Source organism: Labrus mixtus, chromosome 10 (assembly GCF_963584025.1).
Source record: "Labrus mixtus chromosome 10, fLabMix1.1, whole genome shotgun sequence".
Classification (NCBI taxonomy): Eukaryota; Metazoa; Chordata; class Actinopteri; order Labriformes; family Labridae; genus Labrus; species Labrus mixtus.
Window position 1 is genome coordinate 13,554,963 of NC_083621.1, and position 14,899 is coordinate 13,569,861.

A 14,899-nucleotide genomic window follows, 5' to 3' on the forward strand; every position below is an offset into this window, starting at 1 on the left:
AACGAGAATATTTCTTCTGCTAAAAAATGATTGGCACTTACATATTGCCAGTTTAAGGCGGGACACTTACACCCCTGTTATGCCTCATTTGCAATGTGTAACAGAGATGTAAGAGCAGAACAGGGCTGTGTGTGTGCATGTCTGAGTTTGTGTGTATGTGCAGCTCCTGCTGTGTATTTACATGCCGTGGCTCTTGCCACCCTGCAACACTGTAACTCAATGTTGAATTCACACACTAGGACGGCAATATTATGCCTTTGCCTATGTCTAAGTACAAAGGCATAATGAAGGCACAACTTTGTGACAACGCTTTTATGAATTTGTTGCTTATTTGGGCTTATGCTTAATTACCAGTCCATAGCTAATGTTATAATCTTACCCATGCGGAGGCTGATAGCAAACTCCAGCATATTAGAGATGGCCTCAGGGGAGAGTCCTCTGTTGTAAGCCACCTTCTCCACCAGCAACAGGTGTTTCTCCACCTCATCGTTTCCAGTCACAGGAGTACCTGCCTCAACTGAAGAGGAGAGACGGGACATCAGAAAGTTTATGAGTTTTTAAAAATCAGTAAATACCACAGTATTTTCAAACAGACACGAGTTATAAAACATGTTTTTTACTTAAGTGGATGTTGGATCAGACAGATGAGAAGGGACTTTACAAATCTGGGTGCTAGAATACATTTTATTTTCTTACAGAAAAAATGTTTTAGGTAAATGCTTACTAAATTGTACAGCAAACTAGTAACTTTTAAAATGTAGTTTTGTGTAAACCAATCACAAACTATTGAGGAGTTTTGATTGGATTCCTTGTTTAAGGATATATGAGTAATGTAACCTGTAACCTTGTGGTAATCTGTTAAACTAATCTTTTTCAGGTACATGCAACATCTTTCAACATTATTGAATACTGAATTGAGCAAAGATGGTCAAATCACATAAATTAATGGAGATGGTGTTTTGCAAAGTAAACCCTGAAACAATTATTATATGCAACATGGGGGACTAGTTTAAACTAAGAAATGTACTGTAAACTGTAAAAGTAAACAAAGTCTACCTTCACAGCTGTTGTTCAGTATTACCATTATATAAGGGAAGATAGCTGTAAATGTTCCTGTTTAGGCTATAGAATACCGAGGAAAACAGGAACCTGTCAGCAACAACTGTATAAACTATAAAACAATTCATGACTGGTGTATTGAAATCTATTACATCTAAGCAATATTGCATTTTAGATCAGAAACAGTCATGACTGTGTTTCATGAGCCTGACAACACAAACACGGGTAATGACGTCACAAACCCACGGGTGTCTGTAAGTCAATTTCAAAAGTTATTTTCAAAGTATCCCAGACATTAGGTAGAGACCTGGTGAATAATTAAGCAACCAATTGCTATCATTGTTGCCAGAGATGAGCTACAATCTCAATCCAACAACGTAAACCGAGATGAACGTTAATGTTATACGATTCTTTCTGGCCTTGTTTTTTTTTACGTCATCCAGTCTTTCCTTGCGGCAACACTTACGTATAACACTAACTTCAATGTAATGTAAATTCCGGACAACTAGCTACTCTAGTACAGTTGGTAAGAGGCTACAGCTATGATACCATATTCAATCGACGCATTTCTTTCTGGGTCCTACCGTCAGTGAAGTATTTCAGGGCCAGAACAAATGGGTCCTCCGCCTCGATTTTCCTTCTCTCATTTTCTGCGACTCTCACACTCCTGTTGTTACTTCGGCTCGACACTGTTTGGTCGTTTAAAGACGATGTTTCCGAATCCGGCTGCTCCGACAGGTTTAGCGTTGCTGCCATTTCTACATTGCTAAAACTTTAAAACACCGTCCTCCACTTGTCTGTGTTCAGCTTCAGCTATTCAAACAAAACTCAAATCCTCCGCGCGACCGTTTGTCCTGCGCAGGCGCAGTACTGTCCTTCCGCTCGGTTGCTTCGAGGGAAATGTAGTCCTTCTTCCTGACAACCGCCGAAAAGTCAACTGTTACCAAGACTACAGTGCGTGTGATGCCGTCAAGGGTGTAGCTCGATGCTTCAAGAGAAAAGAACACGACTAAAGTCTTCAAACGCTGGTCAGTAACGCTGCTACATCCTAATCAATGAAAATTAACTCGCCAGAACGCACACACTTGCAAATCTTGATTAAATTAGCAGTTGCCAAAATACAGGTGACAAATGTCTGTGGTACTCAGACCACACACATAGCACTGAAATGTGTCAGAAAACAAAATGTTGCATTTCAGTATCTTGAAAACAAATTAAATATGACATTTAAAATAATAGGTAAATTCCTTTAAGACATGTGATTCTATATCTAAGACATGAATAACAAGATTTTACTAACGTGTTACGGGGTCTCAGTCTCCCTCTACTGGGAAGTAGCTGCAAAACTTTTCACAAGAAGGTCAATGAATTTTTCAGAATAAGTGGGACACTGCCTCTGGAAATAAATTGGTTTAACAATACAAAATATTTAATTTAATTTACCTTCATTTGAGTTTCATAAGTTGGTTGAACGGTAAACAATCAAATAAATGTCCTTTAATTTACCTCCATCTGAGTTTTTGAGTGTGTATGTTAGGGTAGGGGGTCCTGTTGTGAGGCACCTATGACATTTTTATTATCAATTAATTGACTGAAGATTGCCTTAAATAATGGTTTCGTCTGAAGATACTGACATTCAAACATTCAGGTTTTGCCTGACGCATCACAATGTCAAACACTATTTTCAGTTCACTAACATAAAGATTACAAAATACAAACACGTTTTCTCTGGAATCAATCTAAATACATGTTGGTGATCTAAAAAAAACAACCATTGCTCACCTAAAAAAAACTTCAAAACCAGGGAAGGATTAATCCTTTCAAAGACAGTTTGTCTCCTCACCCTCACTGTTCGCTCTGCGGTGGACTAGAATAAGTGAGGGATACTGTTTGGTTGAAAAATAGGTTGGAGCTCAGGCCTTTAGGTTTAGGTTAAGTTTTTTTACAGCACAATCCCAAATTTCGTTAGAATTCGGCTTTTATTTGCAATTTGTTTTGTCTGCATTAAAAAACAGCGTTTAACTGTTGACTTGAGTTCACCTGAGATGACTTAAGTTTAATAATAACAAGATTTTGTATAACAAGATAGCAACACAAAATCCCATAACAGCAACCAGTTAGGCAAATTGAATGTAGGTTTTGTGAAAGTGAGCTAATAAGACAAACATTATTTAGTCAGTCTTAACTCCAATTTTATTATTTTTAAGTACATCATTTACAGAAATTTTGTGAATCTCAAAACTAACTCACATCATTTTCAACGGAGGTTTCATCCACCAAGAACACAGATAAGAATTGTTAATATCTTTTGAGGGAATTAAAAAAAAACAGATAAGCAGACTCTTTAGAAGACAATGACGAGTTTTAAGACTACAGCTGTAAATTACAAAAGGTAAATATTCATTTTAAACAGGCAAAAGATTATTTTATTAGAAATTTGGTTCAATTCTGCTGTAAAAGCTGGAATCAGACACCTGAGGCAGGAAACACTGTCCCTTCCCAACAAACAATTTGAATTTAAAATTAACTGAACTGAGCGGAGACAAAGGATAACCTGTTTACCTTACTTTGGGAGAAAATATTTCATGCGTGCTTCTTTAAAAATGTAACAAGAGGATGTTAAATTATCTTGGATTTATATATTTTTCCTATGAAAATTTCCTTCTGCATCAGATACAATGTGGATATGTTAAAAGAGTTAATCCATAATTCATACACATTTCAACACTGCTCATTTTGGTTTATATTCTATACTGCTGACCAAATGAAGCATGCTTCACATTTGAAATTCATAAATTAAAAGTCACTTCTACCTACAGTATAAAAAAAACAAATTAGAAAAAAAAACAAGCTACAAAGACTTTCTCATGAAAAGCATTCTCAAATCAACATAACATCCTGTGTAACAAAACTGAAAATTCACATTTCATTTCAACAAAAACACACACACCTTGCACAGTGAGGGGCTGAAATACATGGAGGGGGAAATGGGTTATTCTGACAAGAGCTGAGCTCATCAAAGCTTCCACTGGTATGATTGTCCATGGCTATATAAGGGATGTATGGATTAAGAGTACCCAGTTTCACATTAAGAGTGCACAGGAGTAGATGACAGTTAATCAGTCATGTAATCAGTCATTCAACCAGCAGGACGGAAAAGTAGATGTGTGCGGGTTGTTATTACTGGGAGTGACCGTTTCCTTCAAAGCTTGATTTATTACCATCCATACTTGCGCACAAGGTTCCTTTTGTTGTGGCTTAGACCAAGGTAGAAGAGGACCTTAAGATTGCTTAACCTTGTTCTTTTCCTGGTCGTTGACGTGCTGTTCCTCTCTGCTGTCCTCCCTCTCTGGCCGGTCATCACTCTGGCGGGCAATAAGCAGTCGGCAGGTGAGCAGAATACCAAAGACTAGAGCGTGGGCATATCGTTTCAGGGGGTCTCCAACTAGCTGATGGAAGAACAGGACCGCCAGCATGACCAGAAGCAGCAGAAAGTTGGCCACATCTTTTGGCCTGCCGGGCACAAGGGTGAGCACCACGCCACAGCCCACCTCCAGAGAGCCTATGATCTTACGAAGCAGGACTGAGCTGATCCCAATCTTCTTCAGGCCTGGCAATGCCTTGGCATAGCTCTTGTATGCCCTTTTCTGAAAGAAGAAAAATTATTGATTATTTTTTAAATCTTCTCAGAGAGCACAGAACACCATCATAGATGTCATAGTGAAGCCATACAAGGTCCATGTAGGGTCACCATTATTAGGGCACATTTCACCACTTTGTTGCTCAGCACAATTCATCTTTGTCCAAACTCAATTATTATAGGAAAGTATCTCCTAAGCACTCAATTTGTGGTTCGCATAAAGCCTATATTCATGCAAGCTATCAAATCCCCCACCGGATATTTCAGCATCACCTGCAGGTGCATCCCACAGAATTTGCTCGAACACGCCGCCATTGCTTAACATACTTGTAGTAAACGAGAAGCTAAGCAAGCTATCACGTATTTAACAGGCTATAAACGAGAAAGTTTAAACTTGCATTTGTGACGAATACACACTGTGTGTTAGCGCCTTTAAGCAAAAAATAATGACATGCTTAAAAAAAATAGGGTGAATTCAATGTTCCGTAATCATCCGTTTCCGCTTTTTTTTTCTCTATCAAATGGCAAACACATTCAGACTGTTGCGTGAATGTTTTCTGGTTCATAGACGCTACCTGTTTTTTGAAAAAACGATTGCATGGGTCGTATTTAAACATGCAGTCTTAGCATATATGCTAACTGTGATGTTTCAGACAGTAACTATTATCAGGACAGCACATTTTTATTATACTACTGATTCTCCTCTGTGACATTACTCTACAGAGGCAGACTAATAAGACAAAGCTCTAACGAAAGCATCCATTTTCCGTATATTTAACCATTAAGGTCATCATCTGCACACATTATTTGAGCATGAGAGCCTTTCGTGTCTGCACCTACCACAGAACAATGGCCTTTACCCCCCAACAAGATGCGGACAGTGTGTCGTTACGATTTACTCACCATTTCACTGTATGCATCTTTGCTTAGTCTCGGCGTGAGCTTAATTGTCCCCATGAACACAAAAAACAAACCTAAAGCAAAAGACAGGGCAACGATGGTTATTGTCCTTGGTGAGGGCATCTTCTCGCCACAGTGTAGGCAGCTGGCGCTTCCCAATGAATGAAAGTCGGACGGGTTGCAGACGCACCAGGGGGATGGGCTTCTGGAAGAACGACAAAGATGGCGTCGCACTGGTCCCTTCTGTTCTGCATCCGAGAGCAGGAGACAACTGTAGCCTGACAGGGAGTTTATCTACAAGTTAAACACAACTACTTTATTGCCGTTTCATTTATTGGTGACACAAACCTCACCGTCATAGGCGACTTATACAGCCTTTATTACTACAAAAATACTCCAGCAGGCCTAACTGTCAAGGGGGGCAGCAGTCAGAAGCCCCAAAAATGAGCCCCAAAATTGAATGAGTGACTTTTTTTTCGTATTTTATTGATCGGAAAATCAAATACGAACCGATTAGGCCATGCGAGGGCCTTACCATAGACCAGGGATGGGCAACTTTGGTCACAGCAAGGGCCACATTAATTTAATTCTCACTGCCAGAGGGCCAAATTGTAGGATACAAAAACGATTACAGTCCATTTTTTCTCCAATTTATCTCAACATATACCAGTGATCAAATATTATTATGGACATACTTCTGGTTTTCATGATTTCATGGCATATTTAGTCATGTTTTCTTCATGTTCCCAATTAATTGACGTGTAAAAATTGACCTGAGGGCCACGTTGAGGGTTGATGGGGGCCGCCAGTTGCCCACCCCTGCCATAGACTGTAAGGGCCTTACGTAGGCTAGATAATTCAATAATTCTAGCCTATCTTGAGGTTGCCAGGAAACCAGCAACGACTCTAGAAAGTCACTGCGCCACCTACAGTGTAGTCTATCGCACATAGAACCACAAATGTGCAATTCTACTACTTCCAAAATATTCATTATTCATTTGAATAAATGTTGATAAGAGAGTTTTTGAGCTGCTGGTAGTTAAATATTGTAATTTTTTGATTGTTCTAGCTCAGGGGTGGGCAACTGGCGACCACAAGTGGCCCCCATCAACCCTCAATGTGGCCCCCATGTCAATTTTGACACATCAATTAATTGGAAACATGAAGAAAACATGACAAAATCTGCCATGAAAACCAGAAATATGTCCATAATAATATTTGATCACTGGTATATGTTGAGATAAATTTGAGACATAATTGACTGTAATTGTTTTTGTATCCTACAATTTGGCCCCCTGGCAGTGAGAATAAAATGAATGTGGCCCTTGCTGTGACCAAAGTTGCCCATCCCTGTTCTAGCTATTTCCCTCTGTTTTCTTCTAGGCTCATTAAGCTAACTGCTTGTTTTAGGCCAACATAACAAATATGATTGTTATGGTGTAGGCCTATCTCATCTTACTCTCGAGAAGTAAGAAAATACTTTATCTTTCACTTTAAGGTTGTTTACTTTTTAGTATCAAATATATAGCTTCTATCAGAATCCAATTTTAGAACATGTATGTTGAGTTTTTGTATTAGCCTAAATTTTGCATAATTTCATAAAGAAAGATGTTGAATCTGAGAAGACACACCACAGCAATTTGGGCCATGTGGAAAAACGTATTGCAGAGAGGAATTTTAAAAGTTGAATCCAAAAGGCAATCCTAACCTTAATATTTACAGTCTGTGGTCATAACTGAAGAAGCGTTTTGGAAAAGACACAAATTAGAGACCTTCAACCGAGTCCAGTAAAGCATCACAACCCTGTCCATGTGGTTACACCTTCAGACTAGAGACATGTTCTTTTTCTGTTGCCAGTGTCAGATTTTTAAATCTAAATAACTTGTTGCACAAATAATCAGTTTGCTGTTATTTCTACTATAATGCAATCACCTAGGAGAAGCAAAACAAGCAGTGGAAAACAATTTTATTGTAGAATTTAATTAATCTTACTTCAACAATGTCCCATACTATGACAGTGCATTGTCTATTGCTGGAAAATGTCCAAACATGTATAATAAAAAAGGGAAGACAGTTAAAATGTACATAGAATGATACAAACAAAATATTCTTTAACATTTTGGCCAGGTGCACAGTCCCACATTTAGCTTATAAAATGTCTATACTTTATATATAGCCTAGATTAATCCTAGGTTTACATGTTTTATTTTATTTAAGTTTAATTTATATGTCAATAACATTTCTGGCATTACATGTTTATGCAGGCGTGCCCTTCACTACACAGTGGAATTTGCATTCGTTCCAAAGGTTCAGGAATCAGGTCCGGAGTCTATAGACTGTGATAAAGACATGTAGGCTAGTAGTAAGCAGCAGTAAAAAATAAAAAGGGGTTCATAATAAAAGGTAATACAACAGTTTTTACAGGGATGTAGTGAAACCAGTATACTTCTGCTGTCGATCACATCCTCACCCAGGTTCTCACTCTCCCTTTCCCTGTCCCTGATCCTGGCGTTCCTTCAGAGCCAGTATTGCTTTTCGGTAAAGATCTATTAGGAGACAGGGTAATCTTTTTAAAAATGAAAGCTGTGACTTCATGGTTAGTGTGTTTGATTTGGAGATGAAAGAAGTGGATGAGGCTCACCAAAGGTAGCAGACAGGTCCACTGGTTGAGAGTAAACTCCAGACATCTCCTCTGTGTTGATCTTGTTTTTCCTCTTTACTTTGACAACTTTCTTTTTCCTCTTCTTCTCCCCTTTGGCTGAAATCAAGATTAAAGACATGTTACATTTCTTCTTCTTTTTAAACAGCAAATAACCCAAACAAGAGAACTTAATGATTTATGCCAACCTTTGATTGGCTTTTCTTCATTTCCAGGTGATTCTGGCATGTCCAGAGTCTCCTCCTTCACCTTTGTTTTGCGTTTGGGTTTGCTTTTTGGGGGGGGGATCAGGGCACTGCTGGCTTTCTCTCTGTGGCCCAAGTTTTCATGCTCTCCTTCATTGCTGTCTCCCTCGTCTTCCTCCGGATCATTCGCTGTTTCTTTTTCACTTTCCTTGACCTTAACCGGCCTCTTCTTCTTCTTTGTGGTCAGCTTCTTCTTCAGAGAGGTTTCCTGTGAATGATAATGCAGACAACTACTTTTCACTATTTCCTGACATTTTATAAAATCAAGGGAACAATTTTTGAATGAATGAAATAATAAACCCTATTAAGTGATGATGCAACTTCCTTTGGTTGCAGCCCTTGAAAGTGGTAATGAAGTGATCACTGAGTGTTGTTTTTAAAAAGGATGTGTTTCTAACCTTCTGCAGCATGCTCCGAATGGGTTGCATCTTTCCTTCACCCTTTGTATTTTTTTCCTTTTCTTTTGGCCGATGAACTTTGCGAAGATCTGACTTACTGGATCGCATTCTATGGTGAGAAATCATTCAAATAATACATAGTGTGCTTAGGTTAATGTGGCTCTGTAAAATATTTGTGCGACAGAAAGATGTGAATAATAAACCTCTTACCGTTCCCCTTTAGGCTTTCTGCGATTTTTCTCTGTTTTCCATTTATTTTCCGTCTCCCTCGTATCCAGAGGCCTCCTGCTGTCCTGGGCGACGCGAGTACACAGCTCGGGATAATCCAGACAAACAGCACGCAGCAACCAGCGAAGGCCTCGTAGGGTCTTTCTGTCCGACCAGCGCCGCAGGTCCATTAAGGCTGAGCAAGGCTCCTGGGAGGGAAAGGAACAAGTTCCGTTTCTGTCTGTCTTTATAATAATAGTCATAATAATAATAATTTATACTTTATTAATCTGTACTTTAAAAATTCTGTATTTATCTGTGTTCTGTTCCTGTATAATGAGATTTATATTTATTCATGTAGGAATTTTGGAGCAACACTCACAATATGGCAATGAGAGCGGCTTTGGTTAACCAGATGCTCCAGTGACAGAATCTCAATCAGCTCACTTCCCAGCAAAGCGTTCATTTTGTCCTGTTTGTTTGCCAACCTGAAAAATAGATAGTTTCCCTGAAGTTTACTTCCTTGGCCACCAGAGGGTGCTATACATTTTGCACAGTATTCCAGATCACACTTGTATGTATAAAGTTGAATATGATTACACTAAAAGAGGTTTTCCCGCCACTCTTGGTTGCTTCAGCAGCTCAACAAGGACCTCCTTGACCTCCTTTATCCTCTGCCTGTCACTGGAGTCCACCACAAAAATGATCCCATGGGCCTCCCCGCAGAGCTCCCTCCAGGCCCCTCTCGCCTCTGCTGATCCTCCAACATCCAACAGGCTGACCAGGTAGTTCTCCACTCTGAGCTCATGCCTGATGCAGCCCTGGGTGGGTCCTGCTTCCACACCATGGGGGACTTGAAGCGAAACACAAGAGAACAAGTTGTGGTTTTTCCTCCATAAGCATTTAAAAAGACAAATACATTTGATTTGTTGAATTACCTCTTAACATCCCTCTGATGGAGGAGGTTTTTCCTGCTTTGTCAAGACCAACCACCAGAATGGTTGCCTTCCTGCAGAGACATTTGTGCAGTTTAGAATTTAACTTTGGATAAAGCTATGCTTGACAAATTTAAGCAAATTACAGGAAACAGATGGTATCAATGAACTGTACAGAACATACAACTTCATATAAGACGTTTGGAGGCTCTGACCATCCTAATAGCTTGTAAATTTAATCAACAAATACATACAATTTTTTTTTACATATACAGCACATTCAGGAATGCTCCAATGTGTTGTAAGAGTATGTAAATCAATCGATCATGCATTATGTGTACCTGATTGGCTCCTGTATTTTGGAGACCCAGGCGCAGCAGTTGCTCAATAAGTTGAACATGTTTCCTCGCGGTGAAAAAGGTGTGCACAGCGGCCACCATCTTCTCTGGAACTGGTACCTGCAGACAGAGAGTCATCTCTGGTATGACTCACAAACATGCACACAAAAGTACAGCGCAGCTACAACCAAGAGATGCTATGTGTCTGCTGTGGGCTGAGGAGGCTTTACATGGTCAGATGGTCGGACATTTAGGTAACGCTTTGACTGCCAAGTTTTGTCCTCTCTTTATTCCTAGAATCTAAAAATAGCTATAAGCTATCATTCTGTTACATGCTGTCATTTCAAAGTTCTCTCTCTTATCAATAATCAACCAGAAGCAGTCAATTACAAATATATATATATATCTGCGGCCAATCTTAATTATGATAATTTTTTCAAAATTTCCTCTGTAAATCTCAGTATTATCTGCTCTGCCACTGATGATGATGTCTAGGCATAGTTTCTACCATGTTTGGGGAATTATAACTATCTGCTCTAGCTTTGTAATACACATGTATCAGGTGTGTCTGAGGCAGTCAGGACATGTGCTAAAAAAAACCACCTCCAGATCCTTCAATCCTTCGTACAGAGCATCTGCTGAGGCTGCGTAATCTGCTCAAGTCGCTTTAGAATGGCCTGCTTTCAGTGATGGTAACAAGCTGACCCATTTTGTTTGGACTGAGGAAGTCAGTGAAGTAATCATGTAAGTAACCATGTCCCTAAAGTTTAAGTGAGGACGCTTTTTTCCATGCTTGACAAGGCATATGAAGTCGCAAGTTAGTACAACTGAAAGTATAAGCTGTTAGCGGTGAACAAGATATATCAACTGTCCACAGGAATGAGCGTGCAAATTGTGAGCTGCATCAAAGTTTGAATTTAAAAGATGCATGTGGTTGTGTTATGTTAGAAGTGATACGGGTTACTGAGATGTGCTTTTTTTGTTTCCATTTCAAGTTTGGTTCTGGTCTACATGTCGTAAAGGTATATGTGTTGATATTTGTGTTGATAATTAAAAGCTTTAGTAAAAGCACAGAGAATCCTCCAAATCTAACCCACAGCAGTCTGACAGTCGATAACATTGTGATTATAACTGGTAGAAAGGATGTGTTTCGTTCATATTTCTAAGAAACACTTTGAATAACCGTGCACCAGTGTGACTTTAAAAATACAATGAGCTACAATACACGCATGTGGGTAAACACAGTGAATCAACTGACAAAGTATTTCAAACTCACTGGACACTAAACTAGTAATACCATAATGGTGAAAGACTAAACCAATCTGAATATTTGCAGGATTACTTTAGTTTACAGAAAGAATACGAGCAGATATATCAAGAATACTTACAGAAGCAAGTCTACGTCCATGCATTTGTTTGGGTGTTGCTCTCTGTTAACATCTTGTTCCCACCAGCTACAAATCTAATCAGGCTCACACTAAGCTTTTAGTCACCCCATGTGGGAGGCACAAACTGGGAAGTGTTGTTTTAGTATTTCAGCCAATCGCAGTGTCCCCTGAGCCGATCACTAACCCTATTGGACGGCGTGGTTCCTCTTTAACGAGACCAAACGAAGGTGTGTATATCTGTCCAGGAGAACTAAATTTGTCTCATGGAGTGATGTGTGACGTGATCGTCTGTTCCTTCTGAAGCGTCACCTAAAGACAATTTAAACAGATTTAGACAACTTTAGTCACACAAGAGGATAATGACAACATAACATTAGTAATGGCCCGGTGTTGTCACACTGATGTGCGTGAGACAATGTTTGCAGTTGTATTTGAACTGAAGCTATAAACATAGACTGTTGTTTCTTTCTCAGCTATGTTTCCATTGGATTAGATGTGGTGTGATAATAATTTCGGTCAAACAGTTCCAGCAACACTTGTAGTATGAAGATCAACTTTCTGAATAAATTATACGGACGTGTCTCGGCTTGTGGCCGCCATCAGGGACATCAGGATGACGCATCGGTCTAATTTGTTAATAAAGTTGATCTTCATACTGCAAGTGTTTCTGGAGCTTTTTGACCTCTTCTAACCTTTCACTCTTCATGCACCTTGGTGGTTGGAGAAGAACTTTGTTAACAGGGAATTTATCTAAGATGCTATCATGTTGTAGTTATCTTTATTGATGTGTAATGTACTACTTTGTTACTGTGTTGTATAAATACATTTATGGATTTATATGATGCAACAGAAGAAGATAATTAACCTTTTTTCTGTAAATCCATAACTGTTATAATTATTTCTCTAAATGTATGTTTATTCTTATTATTTTCACACACATTAAACAGCCTTTAACCCAAACACTGATAAAATAAGAGGTGTGTAAGCATAGGTGAACTCGTCTCAGTTTAAGGTAAGACTAAAAAAATAAGCTGAAATAATTTAGGAAAAAATCATCAACAACCACTAAATGAATCAATAATAGTAAAGACTGAGCAGAGGCATACACATACCGGTAAAGGAATTCAATACTGTTTAACTTAAATTCTTATGACAGAAACCAGATAATATTCCAGGTGTTGTTTTTGTGTTTCTGTCTTGATGCCTGCTGCAGATCTAATTTCCTTCAGGATGATAATGATGTTGGAGTTGAAGGGTGAAGCAAATGTGTTCATAAAAACCATCTCATCTCAAACACAAATAAATATAACGTGTAAAAGGGGGGGAAATCAAATGATCAGACTTTAAATTTGAATTGTTTGGTGCAGCATTGGTTCTCTCTAACATTTAAGGGCAGGTAAACACATTACATAACGCTCTAATACAATCATCTAATTAAGCCAGTCACACCCATCTTGAAATGCTTCACCACTAGATGGCGTCACACTCACAGGATGTATTTTCAATGACTGCATCTGAAAGTCTCTAAACAATATAATAGCTCTATGTTGTATTCTTTGACAAGCTAAGAGGAACTTATACCAAAGCTTAAATCTCAGTTGAATCATCAGTGAATGTATTGTAATTATGAACTTATCTATTCTATCATGTTCTGCCGACACGGTGTACTGTTTGATTAGTATCTTACATTTAAAATTGGAAGAAGAAAGACAGTAGGCAAAGTTGTAGAGAATCTTCTGATAAAATTAAATTATTATTTTGACCTGGAGTAATGGTTTGTGTGCATGCCTGATCTCATTATGTCTTTAGACCAACATCCAATCAGGCGCTGCCCTGCTCTGCTGAGTAGACTCATCCCAGACTGACCACAGCCCTGTGTCAGCTGTTACACACACAACAAACACACGGACACACACACACACACACACACACATACATTCACAGTACAAAAACAGCAGCAGCTGAGGGCCGCGCCCCCATCTGCTCCTGCCTGCTCTCCACATTGCAAACATGTTCTAAAGACCTCCGAAGGCTGAATTTGTAATCTGGGTCACTGTCAGACTACTTCAGAGATTCTGCTTTTAAATGGTTACACTCAGGGAATTGTTCAACCTTCTTGGAAATGCATATATTCATTGTTTTTCCCAAAGTTAGATTAGAAGCTTTATATAATTGTCATGTGAATTAAAGATACAGACAGAAAGGGGAAAGGATAGGACTATCTTAGCATCAAGACTCAAAACAAGTAGCTTGGCTGTGTCCAACAGTAATACAAATCCTCACACATGCACTCACCATCAATTAGGACAAGGCTACATTAGAATGATACTCCCTTGTGTTTTCAATGTACTTAAACCAAGGGGTAGAAAGGAAAGCAGGCTACAGACTTTGAGACACTACCTACAGACAACAAAAGGGTGCGGCTTCACGTCACTTGTATAACAGCAACATGCATAAAAGACATTATTGCAGTTATGTCAACGGTTATGAGCCAGGTGACAAGCAGAAAATCCAGGAAGTGACTGTGCCTGATTAAAAAAAAAAAGAAGAAGCCTAACACATAACTGTGGTAAAATCATCCCATTGTTTTTTAATATTTGGTTCAGATCAAATGAGTTACTTAAGCTCTAGATGTGTTGGAAGGTGGATTTATTACCTCTTATCAAAGATAAGCTTGCAGTGTCCCCATACATCTCTTTTCTAGTCTCTCTGCTATGCTAAGCTAACAAGCTGCTATCTAAGTGAAAGTGATCCCCTCTTGGCTTTAAAGAAACAAAGGACTACTGCAAAGAATTTCAAACACAGATACATGAGTATCCTTTCACCAGTCTGAAAGGCCGGTATCATTGAATGTGTACAGAGCATGTCTGCTGCTAATGATGTTTCCATCTTCCATTTCCCCTTTAGCGTCCACAGAGCACACAGCAATCTGCAGTCTGAAGTCAGTCACCCACACCACTGCTTCACCAAACACATGCATTAGTAATGACAAGCCTTCATATTCATGTGACCTGCCAATAATGATGTCACAGAATTCGATTGGATTTGCTCTGGGAGGGAGGGAGAGGTCAGCATGTTTGGGGGTCGACTGTGTTGAAACTGTACCACAGTTCAACTTCCTTTGTTGTTG

General features: G+C 39.1%; 3 protein-coding genes across 3 annotated transcripts in view; all 3 read right to left on the reverse strand.

Moving 5' to 3' along the window:
* cenpi (centromere protein I) overlaps positions 1 to 14,899 on the reverse strand; it is a 153,304-nt gene that overhangs the window by 12,491 nt on the left and 125,914 nt on the right. Inside the window, exons 2-3 of the mRNA XM_061048458.1 lie at positions 1,644 to 1,850; positions 380 to 517 (exon numbers count right to left, since the gene is read on the reverse strand). Of these exons, the coding sequence (XP_060904441.1) occupies positions 380 to 517; positions 1,644 to 1,815 (310 nt within the window). The 5' untranslated portion in view covers positions 1,816 to 1,850. The remainder of the gene's footprint in view (positions 1 to 379; positions 518 to 1,643; positions 1,851 to 14,899) is intronic.
* tmem35 (transmembrane protein 35) lies at positions 3,227 to 5,805 on the reverse strand. Its single transcript, XM_061048431.1, has 2 exons — positions 5,603 to 5,805; positions 3,227 to 4,706 (listed from the first exon to the last, which is right to left on the reverse strand). Exons 1-2 carry the CDS (start codon positions 5,720 to 5,722, stop codon positions 4,341 to 4,343), a joined length of 486 nt encoding a protein of 161 aa, XP_060904414.1. The 5' UTR covers positions 5,723 to 5,805; the 3' UTR covers positions 3,227 to 4,340.
* arl13a (ADP-ribosylation factor-like 13A) lies at positions 7,823 to 11,919 on the reverse strand. Its single transcript, XM_061048432.1, has 10 exons — positions 11,770 to 11,919; positions 10,385 to 10,501; positions 10,047 to 10,117; positions 9,709 to 9,961; positions 9,491 to 9,596; positions 9,112 to 9,317; positions 8,902 to 9,010; positions 8,447 to 8,711; positions 8,241 to 8,357; positions 7,823 to 8,145 (listed from the first exon to the last, which is right to left on the reverse strand). Exons 1-10 carry the CDS (start codon positions 11,787 to 11,789, stop codon positions 8,078 to 8,080), a joined length of 1,332 nt encoding a protein of 443 aa, XP_060904415.1. The 5' UTR covers positions 11,790 to 11,919; the 3' UTR covers positions 7,823 to 8,077.